The sequence below is a fragment of the Oncorhynchus nerka genome, linkage group LG22 (genome assembly GCF_034236695.1).
Source record: "Oncorhynchus nerka isolate Pitt River linkage group LG22, Oner_Uvic_2.0, whole genome shotgun sequence".
NCBI lineage: Eukaryota > Metazoa > Chordata > Actinopteri > Salmoniformes > Salmonidae > Oncorhynchus > Oncorhynchus nerka.
In genome coordinates, this window is record NC_088417.1 from 15,932,009 (window position 1) to 15,953,363 (window position 21,355).

A 21,355-nucleotide genomic window follows, 5' to 3' on the forward strand; every position below is an offset into this window, starting at 1 on the left:
TTGTGGTGATGTATCCTAAATAGGTACACAAAGGTATAAATATGTGATATCCTCCTTTGCATATTTGGGTAATATTCTACACTCTATTATTTTAATGAGCTCTGCCCCCAAACAAGACCAAATTTGGTTGGTGTGCTCTACTGTACTAAACTTTGCTCTAGTCTACTGTGCTGTTACCGCTCTGTGGGTCCAGGGTGGTGACAGGCAGCTCCAATCTAGTCCAAATGCCTGCTGCAATATGGCAGTTTTGGATTAGGCTAATGGCACAAGCCCCTCCTTTACTGTTTCAGCTGGAGAAAGGCTCCAGGTGGCTAATTATAGACCACATAGACTACACTGGCATTTCTGTTTTTCTATCCTTTTCATATTTATTTATGGAGCCAGTTCAGCATATTTTTACAATTTCTATTCGTGTGGTGTGTGACAGGACTATGCCAGTGAGAGAGAGTAAAAGTATGTTTGCACTTGTGCTGCTTGTCCTATTTTCTAAATTGGAACCAGAAAGGAACTAAATTAGCAAGGCTCTGTTCTCTTTTCTGTGGTACAATTTAAAACTGCTTTGTCCCTCTGGACCATGGCGGCTACATCTGAATTCCATTAACTCGCTGCCAACTTTAATTTACAATCTTCTTGTGAAACTCTGGCCTCTCAGCACTCAACTCCTCCGTGTGAAACAGTGCTCCTCTGAAATGAATATCGATTTTGGTTATAAATTCAGCAGAGTCATTTTGAAAGTTAGTGTTCTTGAGAAGCACTGCTTTGACACTATCTAAGCCGTTTCAATTTAGACAGTGTCGAGATCAACTCGCCTCATTGTTCCTCCGTTTGCATTCACAACCTACTAGCTATGCGACAAGCATTGAGCATTTAGGCCTCACTGTCCTGACGTAGCATTAGGCTATGTGTGCTCATTAGTGTTAGCAGCTTTTTGGCACTGGTCCCTTCTTCATTCATGGATTAATGGGACAGATTGGACCCCTGAACCACAGACACACTGTAGTCAGCCTAATGTCACAACACTAGCCACCGCCGATAGTCCTGTTATTTGACCTGCTGTCAGAGCTCAAGGGCAGGTCCTTAGTTTCCAATGTCTGTGACAATGTCTGTGACCAGAGCAACTGTTCAGTGCCTTCAGAAAGTATTCACAACCCTTTACTTTTTTCCACATTTTGTTGTGTTACAGAAGGAATTTAATATTGATTACATTTTTTATTTTATTTTTTATCCCTGGCTTACACACAATATCCCATAATGTCAAAATGGAATTATGTATTTCAAATCAATTACAAGCTGAAATGTCTTGAGTCAATAAGTACTCAACCCTGTTGTTATGGCAAGCCTAAATACGTTCAGGAGTAAAAATGTGCTTAACAAGTCACATGGCCTCACTGTGTGCAATAAGTGTTTAACATGATTTTTGAATGACTACCTCATCTCTGTACCACACACATACTATTATCTGTAAGGTCCCTGAGTCGAGCAGTGAATTTCAAACACAGATTCAACCACAAAGACCAGGGAGGTTTTCCAATGCCTCAAAAAGAAGGCACCTATTGAATTTCCCTTTGAGCATGGTGAAGTTATTAATTATACTTTGTCTGGTGTATCAGTACACCCAGTCACTACAAAGACACAGGCATCCTTCCTAACTCAGTTGCCGGAGAGGATGGAAACCGTGCAAGGATTTCACCATGAGGGTCAATAGTGACTTTGAAACCATTATAGACTTTAATGGCTCTGATAGAACACTGCGGATGGATCAACAACATGCACTGCTCAAAAAAATAAAGGGAACACTAAAATAACACATCCTAGATCTGAATGAATGAAATATTCTTATTAAATACTATTTTCTTTACATAGTTGAATGTGCTGACAACAAAATCACACAAATGATCAATGGAAATCAAATGTATCAACCGATGGAGGTCTGGATTTGGAGTCACACTCAAAATTAAAGTGGAAAACCACACTACAGGCTGATCCAACTTTGATTTAATGTCCTTAAAACAAGTCAAAATGAGGCTCAGTAGTGTGTGTGGCCTCCACGTGCCTGTATGACCTCCCTACAATGCCTGGGCATGCTCCTGATGAGGTGGCGGATGGTCTCCTGAGGAATCTCCTCCCAGACCTGGACTAAAGCATCCGCCAACTCCTGGTCAGTCTGTGGTGCAACGTGGCGTTGGTGGATGGAGCGATACATAATGTCCCAGATGTGCTCAATTGGATTCAGGTCTGGGGAACAGGCGGGCCAGTCCATAGCATCAATGCCTTCCTCTTGCAGAAACTGCTGACACACTCCAGCCACGAGGTCTAGCATTGTCTTGCATTAGGAGGAACCCAGGGCCAACCGCACCAGCATATGGTCTCACAAGGGGTCTGAGGATCTCATCTCGGTACCTAATGGCAGTCAGGCTACCTCTGGCGAGCACATGGAGGGCTGTGCGGCCCCCCAAAGAAATGCCACCCCACACCATGACTGACCCACCGCCAAACCGGTCATGCTGGAGGATGTAGCAGGCAGCAGAACGTTCTCCATGGCGTCTCCAGACTCTGTCACGTCTGTCACATGTGCTCAGTGTGAACCTGTGAAGGGCACAGGGCGCCAGTGGCGAATTTGCCAATCTTGGTGTTCTCTGGCAAATGTCAAACGTCCTGCACGGTGTTGGGCTGTAAGCACAACCCCCACCTGTGGACGTCGGGCCCTCACACCACCCTCATGGAGTCTGTTTCTGACCGTTTGAGCAGACACGTGCACATTTGTGGCCTGCTGGAAGTCATTTTGCAGGGCTCTGGCAGTGCTCCTCCTTGCACAAAGGCGGAGGTAGCGGTCCTGCTGCTGGGTTGTTGCCCTCCTACGGCCTCCTCCACGTCTCTTGATGTACTGGCCTGTCTCCTGGCAGCGCCTCCATGCTCTGGACACTACGCTGACAGACACAGCAAACCTTCTTGCCACAGCTCGCATTGATGTGCCATCCTGGATGAGCTGCACTACCTGAGCCACTTGTGTGGGTTGTAGACTCCGTCTCATGCTACCACTAGAGTGAAAGCACCGGAAGCATTCATAAGTGACCAAAACATCATCCAGGAAGCATAGGAACTGAGAAGTGGTCTGTGGTCACCACCCGCAGAACCACTCCTTTTATTGGGGGTGTCTTGCTAATTGCCTATAATTTCCACCTGTTGTCTATTCCATCTGCACAACAGCATGTGAAATGTATTGTCAATCAGTGTTGCTTCCTAAGTGGACAGTTAGATTTCACAGACGTGTGATTGACTTGGAGTTACATTGTGTTGTTTAAGTGTTCCCTTTATTTTTTTGAGCAGTGTATAAACGCAATCTGTAAAGTTTTGGTTTCATGAGGTGAAATAAAAGATCCCAGAAATGTTCCATATGCACAAATTTGTTTACATTTCTCCTTTGCCAAACTAATCCACCTGACAGGTGTGGCATATCAATAAGCTGAATAAACAGCATGATCATTACAACCTTGTGTTGGGGACAATAAAAGGACACTCTTAAATGTGAAGTTTTGTCACACAACACAATGCCACAGAGGTCTCAAGTTGAGGGAGAGTGCAATACAGCTTCTTCACCTGCGGGATCATCTGAGACAAGCAACCCGGACAGCTGGTGAAACTTACCAGTATTTCTGTATGTCGTAAAACTCGTTTTGATTGGCTGGGCCTATGCCCACCCATGGCTAAATCCCTGCCCAGTCATGTGAAATCCACAGATTAAGGCCAGATTTATTTTAATTGACTGATTTCCTTATATGAACTGTAACTCTGTGAAATTGTTGCATGTAGCGTTTTATATTTTTGTTCAGTATAGTTACGCCATGATACTAACCTAATTGACAGAGCGAAAAGAAGGAAGCCCGTACAGAATACAAATATAACAAAACATGCATCCTGTTCGCAACAAAGCGCTAAAGTAATACTACAAAAAAAATGTGCCAAACAATTCACTTTTCATTCTGAATACCAAGTGTTATGTTTGGGGAAAATCCAACACAACACATTACTGAGTATCACTCCATATTTTCAAGCATAGTGGTGGCTGCATCATGTTATGGGTATGCTTGTAATTGTTATGGACTGGGGAGTTTTTCTGGATAAAAAAAGAAACCGAGCTAAGCACAGGCAAAATCCTAGAGGAAAACCTGGTTCAGTCTGCTTTCCAGCAGACACTGGGAGGTAAATTCACCTTTCAGAAGGACAACCTAAAACACAAGGCCAAATCTACACTGGAGTTGTTTACCAAGGAGACAGTGAATGTTCCTTAGTGGCAGAGTTACAGTTTTTACTTAAATCCGCTTGAAAGTATATGGCAAGACTTAAATTGTTGTCTAGCTATGATCAACAATCAATTTTACAAAGTTTGAAGAATTTTGAAAATAATAAAGTGCAAATGTTGGCCAATACAGCTCTGGAAAGCTCTTATAGACTTACCCAGAAAGACTCACAGCTGTAATCGCTGCCAAAGGTGTTTCAACAAAGTATTGACTCAGGGGTGTGAATACTTATGTAATTATATATTTCTGTATTTATTTGTCAATAAATTTGCTAAAATTTCTAAAAACATGTTTTCACTTTGTCATTATGGGGTATTGTGTGTAGATGGGTGAGAAGACAAATCAATTTAATCCATTTTGAATTCGGGCTGTAACAACATGTGGAATAAGTCAAGGGGTATGAATACTTTCTGAAGGCACTATGTCAAGTCAAATGTTATTTGTCACACACATTTAGAAAAATGCTTGTTTCTAGCTCCCAAAAGTGCAGGAATATCTAACAATACACATACATCTAATGGAATGGAATTAAGAATATATAAATATTTGGACGAGCAATGTCGGAATGGCATACAGTAGAATATGATAGAATCCAGTATATACATAAACTCAGCAAAACAAATTAACATACCTTTTTCTGGACCCTGTCTTTCAAAGATAATTCGTAAAAATCCAAATAACTTCACAGATCTTCATTGTAAAGGGTTTAAACACTGTTTCCCATGCTTGTTCAATGAACCATAAACAATTAATAAACATCCACCTGTGGAACTGTCATTAAGACTAACAGCTTACAGACAGTAGGCAATTAAGGTCACAGTTATGAAAACTTAGGACACTAAAGAGCCCTTTCTACTGACTCTGAAAAACACCAAAAGAAAGATTCCCAGGGTCCCTGCTCATCTGTGTGAATGTGCCTTAGGCATGCTGCAAGGAGGCATGAGGACTGCAGATGTGGCCAGGGCAATAAATTGAAATGTCCGTACTGTGAGACGCCTAAGACAGCTCTACAGGGAGACAGGACGGACAGCTGATTGTCCTCGCAGTGGCAGACCACGTGTAACAACACCTGCACAGGATCGGTACATCCGAACATCACACCTGCGGGACAGGTATAGGATGGTAGCAACTGCCTGAGTTACACCAGGAACGCACAATCCCTCCATCAGTGCTCAGATTTTCCGCAATAGGCTGAGGGCGTGTAGGCCTGTTGTAAGGCAGGTCCTCACCAGACATCACCAGCAACAATGTCGCCTATGGGCACAAACCCATCATCGCTGGACCAGACAGGATTGGCAAAAAGTGCCCTTCACTTACGAGTTGTGGTTTTGTTTTACCAGGTGTGATGGTCGGATTTGTGTTTATCCTCCAAGGAATGAGCGTTACACTGAGGCCTGTACTCTGGAGCGGGATCAATTTGGAGGTGGATGGTCCATCATGGTCTGGGGTGGTGTGTCACAGCATCATTGGACTGAGCTTGTTATTGCAGGCAATCTCAGCGCTGTGCGTTACAGGGAAGGCATCCTTCTCTCTCATGTGGTACCCTTCCTACAGGCTCATCCTGACATGACCCTCCAGCATGACAATGCCACCAGCCATACTGCTCGTTTTGTGCGTGATTTTCTGCAAGACAGGAATGTCAGTGTTCTGCCATGGCCAGCGAAGAGCCCGGATCTCAATCTCATTGAGCACGTCTGGGACCTGTTGGATTGAAGGGTGAGGGCTAGGGCCATTCCCCTCAGAAATGTCCGGGAACTTGCAGGTGCCTTGCTGAAGAGTGGAGTAACATCTCACAGCAAAAACCGGCAAATCTGGTGCATTCCATGAGGAGGAGATGCACTGCAGTACTTAATGCAGCTGGTGGCCACTAGATACTGACTGTTACTTTTGATTTTGACCCCGCTTTGTTCAGGGACACATTATTCAATTTCTGTTAGTCACATGTCTGTGAAACTTGTTCAGTTCATGTCTCAGTTGTTGAATCTTGTTATGTTCTTACAAATATGTTAAGTTTGCTGAAAATAAACGCAGTTGACAGTGAGAGGACGTTTCTTTTTTTGCTGAGTTTATGAGATGAGCATGGCAAAATATGTAAACCTTATTAAAGTGGCCAGTGATTCCAAGTCTATGTATGTGAAACAGCAGCCTCTAATCTGCTAGTGATGGCTATTTAACAGTCTGATGGCCTTGAGATAGAAGCTGTTTCTCGGTCCCAGCTTTGATGCACCTGTACTGACCTCGCCTTCTGGATGATAGTTGGGGGAACAGGCAGTGGCTCGGGTGGTTGTTGTCCTTGATGATATTTTTGGCCTTCCTGTGACATCGGGGGCTTTAGTTGTCCTGGAGGGCAAGTAGTTTGCCCCCGGTGATGCGTTGGGCAGACCGCACCACCCCCTGGAGAGCCCTGCGGCATACAAGGCGGTGATACAGCCCGACAGGATGCTCTGTTGTGCATCTGTAAAAGATTGTGAGGGTTTTAGGTGCCAAGACAAATTTCTTCAGCTTCCTGAGGTTGAAGAGGCGCTGTTGCATCTTCTTCACCACACTGTCTCTGTAGGTGGACCATTTCAATACGTCAGTGATGTGTACGCCGAGGAACTTGAAGCTTTCCCCCTTATCCACTGCGGTCCCATCGATGTGGATGGGGGGGTGCTCCCTCTGCTGTTTCCTGAAGTCCACAATCAACTCCTTTTGTTTTGTTGATGTTGAGTGAGAGGTTGTTTTCCTGGCACCACACTCCCAGGGCCCTCACCTCCTCCTTGTAGGCTGTCTCTTCATTGTTGGTAATCAGGCCTGCGACTGTTGTGTCGTCTGCAGACTTGATGATTGAGTTGGAGGCGTGCGTGGCCATGCAGTCATGGGTGAACAGGGAGTACAGGAGGGGCTGAGCACACATCCTTTTGAGGCCCCAGTGTTGATGATCAGTGAAGTCGATGTGTTGTTTCCTACCTTCACTACCTGGGGGCGGCCCGTCTGGAAGTCCAGGACTCAGTTGCACAGGGTGGGGTTCATACCCAGGGCCTCGAGCTTAATGATGAGCTTGGAGGGTACTGTGGTGTTGAATGCTGAGCTATAGTCAATGAACAGCCTTCTTACATAGGTATTCCTCTTGTCCAGATGGGATAGGGCAGTGTGCAGTGTGAAGGCGATTGCATTGTCTGTGGATCTATTGGGGCGGTAAGCAAGTTGAATTGGGTCTAGGGTGTCAGGTAAGGTAGAGGTGATAAGATCCTTGAATGGTCTCTCAAAGCACTTCATGATGACAGAAGTGAGTGCTACAGGGCGAAAGTCATTTAGTTCAATTACCTTTGCTTTCTTGGGTACAGGAACAATGGTGGCCATCTTGAAGCATGTGTGGACAGCAGACTGGGATAGGGAGAGATTGAATATGTCTGTAAACACTCCAGCCAGCTGGTCTGCGCATGCTCTGAGGATGCGGCTAGGGATGTCGTCTGGGCCAGAAGTCTTGTGAGGGTTATCGCTTAAATGTCTTGATCAAGTTGGCCATGGAGAAGGAGAGCCCACAGTCTTTGGTAGCATGCCGCATCGGTGGGACTCTGTTATCCTCAAAGCGGGCGGTGAAGGTGTTTAGCTTGTCCGGAAGCAAGACATCAGTATCCGCGACGTGGCTGGTTTTCCCTTTGTAGTCCGATAATTGTCTGTAGACCCTGCCATGTACGTCTCGTGTCTGAGCTGTTGAATTGCGACTCCACTGTCTCTATACTGCAGTTTTGCCTGTTTGATTGCCTTACGGAGGGAATAACTACACTGTTTGTATTCAGCCATATTCCCAGTCACCTTGCCATGGTTAAATGTGATGGTTCGCGCCTACAGGTTTGGCGAATGCTGCCATCTATCCACGGTTTTTAGTTTGTCTCAAAACATTTTTAGTTCTTCCCGACTGTATGTAATAACACAACATTTCCTGGACTAATAATGTAAGAAATAACACATTAAAAAGTAAATAGTTCTGTCCTTTGCCTTGGTTATAAAAGCATGGGATGGTTTGACATGGAATAAAAAACAAACCCATGAGATGCTACTCTATGCATATTCATAAAATTGCAAGTTATAGTACGATGAAAAATGCCTGCAGTGCACGCTGCCAGACAATGTCGGAGAAGGACGCTATAATAATGAATGAACAGTCAATGTGTTGTATAAAAACAGAATCTGGTAATCCATATAGGATAACTGTATTTAGACTTTCAATGTTATCACGCACATAGCCTAGATGTCCCTGCAAGAATCATTATTCGATAATGAGGTTTGCAGCCTTATCTGGGTAAAACCTTCCCCTGCTGGCATTTTAATTGTTGATGAAATATACAATTTCTCATTGGCTCTCATGTTGCTGGGCTCATTGGCTTTTATGGCATTCCTAGGCAGGGCAGGGGGGTAGGACCCGGAGCATGACTACTTGTCCTCTAACCATGTCTCAGAGAGCTCCATTTCTCTAAATCCTTGTTCGCACTGCAGGCCTTAATGCTCAAATCAGTTTTGGAATACTGACTGGCCAAACAGCAGGCTAAGTGACCAAATCGGATTTGTGTGTGTTCAGACAGCAGTCACTGACATGGCTAATCTAACTAGTTGTCATAGTAACAAAGGGAATGTGCACAGTGCTGGAGGCTGATTGGTGGTGGTGGTGCTCATGCTTCCTATTACTCAGAGGTTCTGTGGCAAGTTAAGGTGACAACAATGCCTGCCATCAACATTTCCCAGTGGCTTTATATGTTCAAGATCATAGTCTAAGAACAACTGAAAAAAACAAGTCCATTTTGGTTAGCATTTAAAAAAAAAATGTGTCACTTCAAACTGCCAAGGCTTTACTTCCCCTCTCCCAGCCTAGCTCTGTCCCTCTTGAATGTGGTGATTTAATTTATTTTACCTTTATTTAACTAGGCAAGTCAGTTAAGAACAAATTCTTATTTTCAATGACGGCCTAGGAACAGTGGGTTAACTGCCTGTTCAGGGGCAGAACGACAGATTTGTACCATGTCAGCTCGGGGGTTTGAACTTGCAACCTTCCGGTTATTATTAATGTGAACCATTTTTGTTTGTGTGGTTAATGGTTCACTTGTTGGTGAAATTCAAATGACCCTTGTCCTTATATAATTCAGCTATCAACATTTGACATAAGCTAGCCTATAGCCTTTTTGTTAGCAGAAATGGGCACTAGTCTAGCAGGTCATACAAGCACTTTGGTGCATTTCAACTAACCTAATTTCCTTTGTTTATTTACCAAAGTAGTGAGATTCTTCCTCAGACTGTGGAACCACCTTCATAGATGTGCATGTGCAAAAAAAACAAATTCTAACTTCTTTAAAGCAATGTCTTTGCTTTGGTCCAAAGGCAGTGTAGGCTACATGTGGGCTGTGAGTGGCGGCACTAACCACCTGACCACCCAAGCCATATTGCTCACCCCTTTAGGTTGGCCATGGGTATACCATCATGCAGTGTAGGCTACATGTGGGCTGTGAGTGGCGGCAGTAACCACCTGACCACCCAAGCCATATTGCTCACCCCTTTAGGTTGGCCATGGGTATACCATCATGCAGTGTAGGCTACATGTGGGCTGTGAGTGGCGGCACTAACCACCTGACCACCCAAGCCATATTGCTCACCCCTTTAGGTTGGCCATGGGTTATACCATCATGCAGTGTAGGCTACATGTGGGCTGTGAGTGGCGGCAGTAACCACTTGACCACCCAAGCCATATTGCTCACCCCTTTAGGTTGGCCATGGGTATACCATCATGCAGTGTAGGCTACATGTGGGCTGTGAGTGGCGGCAGTAACCACCTGACCACCCAAGCCATATTGCTCACCCCTTTAGGTTGGCCATGGGTATACCATCATGCAGTGTAGGCTACATGTGGGCTGTGAGTGGCGGCAGTAACCACCTGACCACCCAAGCCATATTGCTCACCCCTTTAGGTTGGCCATGGGTATACCATCATGCAGTGTAGGCTACATGTGGGCTGTGAGTGGCGGCACTAACCACCTGACCACCCAAGCCATATTGCTCACCCCTTTAGGTTGGCCATGGGTTATACCATCATGCAGTGTAGGCTACATGTGGGCTGTGAGTGGCGGCAGTAACCACTTGACCACCCAAGCCATATTGCTCACCCCTTTAGGTTGGCCATGGGTATACCATCATGCAGTGTAGGCTACATGTGGGCTGTGAGTGGCGGCACTAACCACCTGACGACCCAAGCCATATTGCTCACCCCTTTAGGTTGGCCATGGGTAGTATACCATCATGCAGTGTAGGCTACATGTGGGCTGTGAGTGGCGGCACTAACCACCTGACCACCCAAGCCATATTGCTCACCCCTTTAGGTTGGCCATGGGTATACCATCATGCAGTGTAGGCTACATGTGGGCTGTGAGTGGCGGCAGTAACCACCTGACCACCCAAGCCATATTGCTCACCCCTTTAGGTTGGCCATGGGTATACCATCATGCAGTGTAGGCTACATGTGGGCTGTGAGTGGCGGCACTAACCACCTGACCACCCAAGCCATATTGCTCACCCCTTTAGGTTGGCCATGGGTTATACCATCATGCAGTGTAGGCTACATGTGGGCTGTGAGTGGCGGCAGTAACCACTTGACCACCCAAGCCATATTGCTCACCCCTTTAGGTTGGCCATGGGTATACCATCATGCAGTGTAGGCTACATGTGGGCTGTGAGTGGCGGCACTAACCACCTGACGACCCAAGCCATATTGCTCACCCCTTTAGGTTGGCCATGGGTATACCATCATGCAGTGTAGGCTACATGTGGGCTGTGAGTGGCGGCACTAACCACCTGACCACCCAAGCCATATTGCTCACCCCTTTAGGTTGGCCATGGGTATACCATCATGCAGTGTAGGCTACATGTGGGCTGTGAGTGGCGGCACTAACCACCTGACCACCCAAGCCATATTGCTCACCCCTTTAGGTTGGCCATGGGTATACCATCATGCAGTGTAGGCTACATGTGGGCTGTGAGTGGCGGCACTAACCACTTGACCACCCAAGCCATATTGCTCACCCCTTTAGGTTGGCCATGGGTTATACCATCATGCAGTGTAGGCTACATGTGGGCTGTGAGTGGCGGCACTAACCACCTGACCACCCAAGCCATATTGCTCACCCCTTTAGGTTGGCCATGGGTTATACCATCATGCAGTGTAGGCTACATGTGGGCTGTGAGTGGCGGCAGTAACCACCTGACCACCCAAGCCATGTTGCTCACCCCTTTAGGTTGGCCATGGGTATACCATCATGCAGTGTAGGCTACATGTGGGCTGTGAGTGGCGGCAGTAACCACCTGACCACCCAAGCCATATTGCTCACCCCTTTAGGTTGGCCATGGGTATACCATCATGCAGTGTAGGCTACATGTGGGCTGTGAGTGGCGGCACTAACCACTTGACCACCCAAGCCATATTGCTCACCCCTTTAGGTTGGCCATGGGTATACCATCATGCAGTGTAGGCTACATGTGGGCTGTGAGTGGCGGCACTAACCACCTGACCACCCAAGCCATATTGCTCACCCCTTTAGGTTGGCCATGGGTATACCATCATGCAGTGTAGGCTACATGTGGGCTGTGAGTGGCGGCACTAACCACCTGACCACCCAAGCCATATTGCTCACCCCTTTAGGTTGGCCATGGGTATACCATCATGCAGTGTAGGCTACATGTGGGCTGTGAGTGGCGGCAGTAACCACCTGACCACCCAAGCCATATTGCTCACCCCTTTAGGTTGGCCATGGGTATACCATCATGCAGTGTAGGCTACATGTGGGCTGTGAGTGGCGGCACTAACCACTTGACCACCCAAGCCATATTGCTCACCCCTTTAGGTTGGCCATGGGTATACCATCATGCAGTGTAGGCTACATGTGGGCTGTGAGTGGCGGCAGTAACCACCTGACCACCCAAGCCATATTGCTCACCCCTTTAGGTTGGCCATGGGTATACCATCATGCCGTGTAGGCTACATGTGGGCTGTGAGTGGCGGCACTAACCACCTGACCACCCAAGCCATATTGCTCACCCCTTTAGGTTGGCCATGGGTATACCATCATGCAGTGTAGGCTACATGTGGGCTGTGAGTGGCGGCACTAACCACCTGACCACCCAAGCCATATTGCTCACCCCTTTAGGTTGGCCATGGGTATACCATCATGCAGTGTAGGCTACATGTGGTCTGTGAGTGGCGGCACTAACCACCTGACCACCCAAGCCATATTGCTCACCCCTTTAGGTTGGCCATGGGTATACCATCATGCAGTGTAGGCTACATGTGGGCTGAGTGGCGGCACTAACCACCTGACCACCCAAGCCATATTGCTCACCCCTTTAGGTTGGCCATGGGTATACCATCATGCAGTGTAGGCTACATGTGGGCTGTGAGTGGCGGCACTAACCACCTGACCACCCAAGCCATATTGCTCACCCCTTTAGGTTGGCCATGGGTATACCATCATGCAGTGTAGGCTACATGTGGGCTGTGAGTGGCGGCACTAACCACTTGACCACCCAAGCCATATTGCTCACCCCTTTAGGTTGGCCATGGGTATACCATCATGCAGTGTAGGCTACATGTGGGCTGTGAGTGGCGGCAGTAACCACCTGACCACCCAAGCCATATTGCTCACCCCTTTAGGTTGGCCATGGGTATACCATCATGCCGTGTAGGCTACATGTGGGCTGTGAGTGGCGGCACTAACCACCTGACCACCCAAGCCATATTGCTCACCCCTTTAGGTTGGCCATGGGTATACCATCATGCAGTGTAGGCTACATGTGGGCTGTGAGTGGCGGCACTAACCACCTGACCACCCAAGCCATATTGCTCACCCCTTTAGGTTGGCCATGGGTATACCATCATGCAGTGTAGGCTACATGTGGTCTGTGAGTGGCGGCACTAACCACCTGACCACCCAAGCCATATTGCTCACCCCTTTAGGTTGGCCATGGGTATACCATCATGCAGTGTAGGCTACATGTGGGCTGAGTGGCGGCACTAACCACCTGACCACCCAAGCCATATTGCTCACCCCTTTAGGTTGGCCATGGGTATACCATCATGCAGTGTAGGCTACATGTGGGCTGTGAGTGGCGGCACTAACCACCTGACCACCCAAGCCATATTGCTCACCCCTTTAGGTTGGCCATGGGTATACCATCATGCAGTGTAGGCTACATGTGGGCTGTGAGTGGCGGCACTAACCACTTGACCACCCAAGCCATATTGCTCACCCCTTTAGGTTGGCCATGGGTATACCATCATGCAGTGTAGGCTACATGTGGGCTGTGAGTGGCGGCACTAACCACCTGACCACCCAAGCCATATTGCTCACCCCTTTAGGTTGGCCATGGGTTATACCATCATGCAGTGTAGGCTACATGTGGGCTGTGAGTGGCGGCAGTAACCACTTGACCACCCAAGCCATATTGCTCACCCCTTTAGGTTGGCCATGGGTATACCATCATGCAGTGTAGGCTACATGTGGGCTGTGAGTGGCGGCAGTAACCACCTGACCACCCAAGCCATATTGCTCACCCCTTTAGGTTGGCCATGGGTATACCATCATGCAGTGTAGGCTACATGTGGGCTGTGAGTGGCGGCAGTAACCACCTGACCACCCAAGCCATATTGCTCACCCCTTTAGGTTGGCCATGGGTATACCATCATGCAGTGTAGGCTACATGTGGGCTGTGAGTGGCGGCACTAACCACCTGACCACCCAAGCCATATTGCTCACCCCTTTAGGTTGGCCATGGGTTATACCATCATGCAGTGTAGGCTACATGTGGGCTGTGAGTGGCGGCAGTAACCACTTGACCACCCAAGCCATATTGCTCACCCCTTTAGGTTGGCCATGGGTATACCATCATGCAGTGTAGGCTACATGTGGGCTGTGAGTGGCGGCACTAACCACCTGACGATCCAAGCCATATTGCTCACCCCTTTAGGTTGGCCATGGGTATACCATCATGCAGTGTAGGCTACATGTGGGCTGTGAGTGGCGGCACTAACCCCCTGACCACCCAAGCCATATTGCTCACCCCTTTAGGTTGGCCATGGGTATACCATCATGCAGTGTAGGCTACATGTGGGCTGTGAGTGGCGGCACTAACCACCTGACCACCCAAGCCATATTGCTCACCCCTTTAGGTTGGCCATGGGTATACCATCATGCAGTGTAGGCTACATGTGGGCTGTGAGTGGCGGCACTAACCACTTGACCACCCAAGCCATATTGCTCACCCCTTTAGGTTGGCCATGGGTTATACCATCATGCAGTGTAGGCTACATGTGGGCTGTGAGTGGCGGCACTAACCACCTGACCACCCAAGCCATATTGCTCACCCCTTTAGGTTGGCCATGGGTTATACCATCATGCAGTGTAGGCTACATGTGGGCTGTGAGTGGCGGCAGTAACCACCTGACCACCCAAGCCATATTGCTCACCCCTTTAGGTTGGCCATGGGTATACCATCATGCAGTGTAGGCTACATGTGGGCTGTGAGTGGCGGCAGTAACCACCTGACCACCCAAGCCATATTGCTCACCCCTTTAGGTTGGCCATGGGTATACCATCATGCAGTGTAGGCTACATGTGGGCTGTGAGTGGCGGCACTAACCACTTGACCACCCAAGCCATATTGCTCACCCCTTTAGGTTGGCCATGGGTATACCATCATGCAGTGTAGGCTACATGTGGGCTGTGAGTGGCGGCACTAACCACCTGACCACCCAAGCCATATTGCTCACCCCTTTAGGTTGGCCATGGGTATACCATCATGCAGTGTAGGCTACATGTGGGCTGTGAGTGGCGGCAGTAACCACCTGACCACCCAAGCCATATTGCTCACCCCTTTAGGTTGGCCATGGGTATACCATCATGCAGTGTAGGCTACATGTGGGCTGTGAGTGGCGGCACTAACCACCTGACCACCCAAGCCATATTGCTCACCCCTTTAGGTTAGCCATGGGTATACCATCATGCAGTGTAGGCTACATGTGGGCTGTGAGTGGGGGCACTAACCACCTGACCACCCAAGCCATATTGCTCACCCCTTTAGGTTGGCCATGGGTATACCATCATGCAGTGTAGGCTACATGTGGTCTGTGAGTGGCGGCACTAACCACCTGACCACCCAAGCCATATTGCTCACCCCTTTAGGTTGGCCATGGGTATACCATCATGCAGTGTAGGCTACATGTGGGCTGAGTGGCGGCACTAACCACCTGACCACCCAAGCCATATTGCTCACCCCTTTAGGTTGGCCATGGGTATACCATCATGCAGTGTAGGCTACATGTGGGCTGTGAGTGGCGGCACTAACCACCTGACCACCCAAGCCATATTGCTCACCCCTTTAGGTTGGCCATGGGTATACCATCATGCAGTGTAGGCTACATGTGGGCTGTGAGTGGCGGCACTAACCACTTGACCACCCAAGCCATATTGCTCACCCCTTTAGGTTGGCCATGGGTATACCATCATGCAGTGTAGGCTACATGTGGGCTGTGAGTGGCGGCACTAACCACCTGACCACCCAAGCCATATTGCTCACCCCTTTAGGTTGGCCATGGGTATACCATCATGCAGTGTAGGCTACATGTGGGCTGTGAGTGGCGGCACTAACCACCTGACCACCCAAGCCATATTGCTCACCCCTTTAGGTTGGCCATGGGTATACCATCATGCAGTGTAGGCTACATGTGGGCTGTGAGTGGCGGCAGTAACCACCTGACCACCCAAGCCATATTGCTCACCCCTTTAGGTTGGCCATGGGTATACCATCATGCAGTGGCATTGCAAAACATTTCAGCGGGGAACCCATTTTTCCCCTCAGAATTTCTGGGGACCCCATCTATTCCGCAATGAATTCTTGCGACCCAACCCTAAATCAAATGACACAACCTTAACATTTGTCAATTTAGATTTTTACATCAAAATAACCTTCAATTCATTACATTTTCTAAATGAAAAGAAACCAATAAATTAGGCCTACTCAATAAAATATAATCTTTCTAATTATCTTTCTCAAAAATGTTAGTATATTGTCCCATATAATAATTTGTACCCACTGCAGTTCAAGGTTGCGACCCCAACTTTGAATACCACTGCCATATAGAATGTTGCACTTGGTTTCTTTGCCGAATCATTTGGCACACTGTGAGCTTCACACCATAGCTCAGTCTGTCCACTTCATCTAGACCTAGCCTGATCCTTTCATCACATGCACTACTTCTGCATTTATCTATTAATGGCTTTGCACTTTTTCTTTTTGTCTATCCCAAATGTTCTTCTCTAATGACTCATCGCCTCTCTCTTTCTATCTCTCTCACCTCTGATCATCTTCCCTTCCCCTTTTCACTAACAAGCCACTAAGTGCCAAAGCAAAGGAACATTCTGTGACGTCCGTGTGCATCTGTTCACCGGTGAATCATGCTTAGGCCTAAGTGTTTTTCAGAGAGGACTAGCCTTGTTTTTGCCCCGCTGTCCTCATTTGACAGAAACTGTGATGGCTCCCCCATGCTGGGTTCTTTTGTTGTTTTAAGATTTGTACATCTGTTTGAATGCAGTGCCAAAAAGAGCACGTAGTTATAATCAAACTCACATATCTGACATTCCTTGTTTTTCTGCCAGAGATGGGCAATAGAAATAAGGCGTATATTATTTTGGATTTTTTGTGGGTCATAAATAGATGTGTTTACAGAGCGTTTTCTATTCAAAAAGCCTCAGCAGGATAAATTGTGCATGTTTTCTTCCCTGAGAGAAGACAGGTGATATTTAGTTCCTGATGATATGTTCTTTCAGGCTATTCATAGAAACTCAAGACCTCACTCAATGTACTCCAGAACTGCTTGTATGCAGATCTGTAAGCTTCTATCTAGACCCTTTCTTTATTGTCTCTGGTTTCCTCGACAGGGGCCTGAGCACGGAGCGCCGACGATGCTAGGGCTACCATGGGTAGCGTCACACTGCGCTATTTCTGCTATGGCTGCCTGTTCACCTCCGTGACCTGGTCCGTCCTACTCTTCCTCTACTTCAGCCTCGGCCAAGACGGCGGCCGGACCACCTTCAGGTATGTGCCCATCCAGGGGCCCCAGGCCCACCGCTTCCAACCCCGTTTCTCCAAGGGCCCTGGAGGAGGGCCAGAACATGGCATTACGGCAGTCCCTGCAGCTGGAGCAGGAGGCAACAAGCAGGCCGATCTCTCTCCTGAGATGGGTAAGTGAGCCCTCCTTCAGAGCATGAAACTTGAAACAACCCCCATTGGTCAAAGATGATTTCACTCTTATCTTTATAGGAGTGTACATGAAAAGTAATGTTACCATAGCAGATTATGTAAAGGAGCTGGCCTGGAAGAAAATCTCAAAATGAATGTCAGTTAATTAATGAAGCTCATGTGAACTGCATCGTAATCAACTCCTATGAACTGTAGGCCTATTACCTTCAGAGTGTCACATACACCCAGAATGATGAGCTCTCAATCGTACCCATAACAAATTCTGGAATGGTTTAGGACATTTTGACAGTCTGTAATCTTCATGGGTTCAAAAGGGAAGTTTAATGTTGGTTTGCTCCCATGTCAACCAATAAAACATTTAACAGGAGAGCGATGTAAAAAGTAAGTACAGCCTAGGTGTTTCCACATCAAAGCCCATTTATAGTTGGACAGTGAGAAACATAGGAACAATCAAGCTAACCATAACTCATTACAGATTATCGGTTGGCATTGAGTGATTTTAACTGTCTGAAAGCAAGTGCAACGACGAGACACACAAATGGTGCATTGCAGCAATGAAAAAGCATTATTGAAATGTTGTTGAATTGGAGTGAGGCCTTCAGCTGGCTGAGTGAGTTATTTCCATGGTTGCACAGAGTTCATCAGCAAAGTAAACCCATTACCTCACTCTGGACAAAGGCCCCTTATGTTACCATGGCAACTTGGATACATCAATAGAATCCTCATACTGACCAACTACCATAAGTACCCTCCCTATTCTGAACAATTGAATCAACTTGCATTCTTTATTCATTTTTTTCATCATCCCATCTTTTCCTTTTCAGGTATGATTTTTAATGAGCAAGACCAGGAGGTGCGCGACATGGGCTATCACAAGCATGCTTTCAACGTACTGATCAGCAATCGACTAGGCTACCACAGAGACCTCCCCGACACAAGGGACGACAAGTGAGTGAGAGCGCGACAGCGTGTTTGTGCTTGGCATATATGTGGGTTTATTGACCCATTCAGAGTGAACGGCTGATGCAGCACTTTACAAGCCATCGCATGAAGGGCGACGGTAGCCAAAGGCTAAATGGGAAATCATGTCAATCTCTCTCTGCCTGGCTTGTGGCCATTACGAAATCAAAGGACAGGCCACATCATCTGTCTAGAGATGAATTGATTTCGCACTGGTCTGTGCCTAACAAGTAGGCCTGTAGGTTGGAGTTATCACACACGCGATGAGTTGCTTGTAAATGTTATAGGAGAGTTTGTCAATTCTGCAGACATGTTAGGATAGGGCAGAGAGTGAGTAGTTGAGGCATAGGATTTTATAGCAAAGGGTAAAACTGTTAACATGTCCAAGGGGTAAGGCTTTCACAACTTTCACAAGGTTGTAGAAAGTGCTGTAGGTGTGACAGTCACAAGCCAAATGTTGCATTAGATGCTGCACAGTGACAGCATGAGCGTAGGGTGCTACAAAAATGTCAGAACTTTTTCTTTGTCATTATACATCACATAGAATGAATAATTAGATTGTTCTCTACAATATTAAAACCTTAATATACGAGTACTTGACAATGTGGATGAAATAAGAATGTTAATTTGCTGTGACCGTTGCTAGTTTAGAGCAAGTCGCTCTTGGGTGTGTATCTGTTCCATATTTGGGGTTGGGATGTGGTACCATTTTGGAGGTGTTTCTGCGGGTTGGGACCAATCAAAATCAACTTGATACCTAAGTCATTTTCATCTCCAGATCCTTGGCTATATTGGCTATCAATCTACGGTGAGAGGGGCCGTTTCTATGGCAATTTAAAGGGAGACACAGAAATGCACAATGAAAACATGAACAGATTGTCTTCGCGGAGGGTGTATATTGAAATTCAGTCTGTTAGCTTGGTAAATAAATATATATTTAGTCCCTCTTTTGTTTTGTATTCTGTGGATTTCATTTAGAAAAAGCCCATGTTTTCACTCACGAACCTGCAGCCACATCAGTTTGATGTTGGACGTTAGCACCATTCTGCCGCAGAGCAGCGCCACAGAGTTCTATTTTTGATCATGCCCGTGATGAAATTCCATTCACTATAAATATGCTAAATTCTCAGAGTAACGTATAACTTCTGAACCATATACCATAAAGACATGGGTGTTGACAGTTTTTTTTTAACGCAATTGTCTATTGAATGGACATATTTGTATAAACCTTGAATGAATGAATCATTTTATGGATGAACACCGTAATGAGTGAGTGGTGTTGTATGCATTCCATTATCAAAGAGGATCTGATCCTAGTTCTGTTTGTCCCTGTAGAACTACAGTGGCTTGGTGTGCTAACATGCAATATGTGTTAATAGTGACTCCCATCCCTTTCTCAGGTGCCGAGACATGATCTATCCTCTGTCCCTCCCCGTGGCCAGCGTAGTGATCTGCTTCTTCAACGAGGCATTCTCCGCCCTCCTGCGCACCGTGCACAGCGTCCTGGATCGCACGCCGGCCTACCTGCTGCATGAGATTATACTGGTGGATGACAGCAGTGAACTAGGCAAGCTGCTCTTTTCAGTTGTGCATCTATTGGTTTTGTTCAGGCTCGCCGGAGCGACGCAGACCATAACAAGGCCCAGTAAATTATTGGATGCTGTCATGGAATGTGTGTCTGTCTACAGTGTGCGTGCTTCAATTACCTACTTGGAGAACAAACACAGGCTACTGTATTGTATTGGCATATTGAAAGAGTGTTGTCTGTATCAACTGAAAAGTTTGTCAAGGGTCTTATGAGTAAGTTTAGATAGAAAATAGAGCTTTGATCGCAGTGGGATCTACATGTATAGATAAAGATATCAGCTCCATCTGGAAGCATCTCTCCTGTCCTGTTTCTCCACCACAGCTGATCTGAAGGAAGATCTTGACAGCTATGTCCAGCAGCATAAACTCCAGGTCAAGGTCAAGGTGGTCCGCAACGAGAAGAGAGAGGGATTGATCAGAGGGAGGATGATAGGTGCTTCTCATGCCACCGGTGAGCCCCCCCCAAACCATAACTCTTCACTAATGGGTAACACTTTATATTTCAATAATTGAATGACCATTTTTTTAATCATTGGTTTATTAAGGGACCTTAATATAAAGTGTTACCCAATAATGTAACAATATGCACACTGAGACGGGATCCCACTTCGGACTCCATGTAACAATATGCACACGGAGACGTCAGATCCCACTTCGGACTCCATGTAACAATATGCACACGGAGACGGGATCCCACTTCTGACTCCATGTAACAATATGCACACTGAGACGGGATCCCACTTCTGACTCCATGTAACAATATGCACACTGAGACGGCATCCCACTTCTGACTCCATGTAACAATATGCACACTGAGACGGGATCCCACTTCTGACTCCATGTAACAATATGCACACTGAGACGGGATCCCATTTCTCACACCATGTAGCAATATGCACACTGAGACGGGATCCCATTTCTCACACCATGTAACAATATGCACACGGAGACGGGATCCCACTTCTGACTCCATGTAACAATATGCACACTGAGACGGGATCCCACTTCTGACTCCATGTAACAATATGCACACTGAGACGGCATCCCACTTCTGACTCCATGTAACAATATGCACACTGAGACGGGATCCCACTTCTGACTCCATGTAACAATATGCACACTGAGACGGGATCCCATTTCTCACACCATGTAGCAATATGCACACTGAGACGGGATCCCATTTCTCACACCATGTAACAATATGCACACTGAGACGGGATCCCATTTCTCACACC

At 47.0% G+C, this 21,355-nt stretch overlaps 1 protein-coding gene across 1 annotated transcript in view; it reads left to right on the forward strand.

Annotated features, from left to right (window-relative positions):
* Window positions 1-21,355, forward strand: part of LOC115104901 (polypeptide N-acetylgalactosaminyltransferase 11-like) — a 64,699-nt gene that overhangs the window by 3,320 nt on the left and 40,024 nt on the right. Inside the window, exons 2-5 of the mRNA XM_029626298.2 lie at window positions 17,252-17,554; window positions 18,398-18,521; window positions 19,934-20,100; window positions 20,443-20,571. Coding sequence (XP_029482158.1) covers window positions 17,290-17,554; window positions 18,398-18,521; window positions 19,934-20,100; window positions 20,443-20,571 — 685 coding nt within the window. The 5' untranslated portion in view covers window positions 17,252-17,289. The remainder of the gene's footprint in view (window positions 1-17,251; window positions 17,555-18,397; window positions 18,522-19,933; window positions 20,101-20,442; window positions 20,572-21,355) is intronic.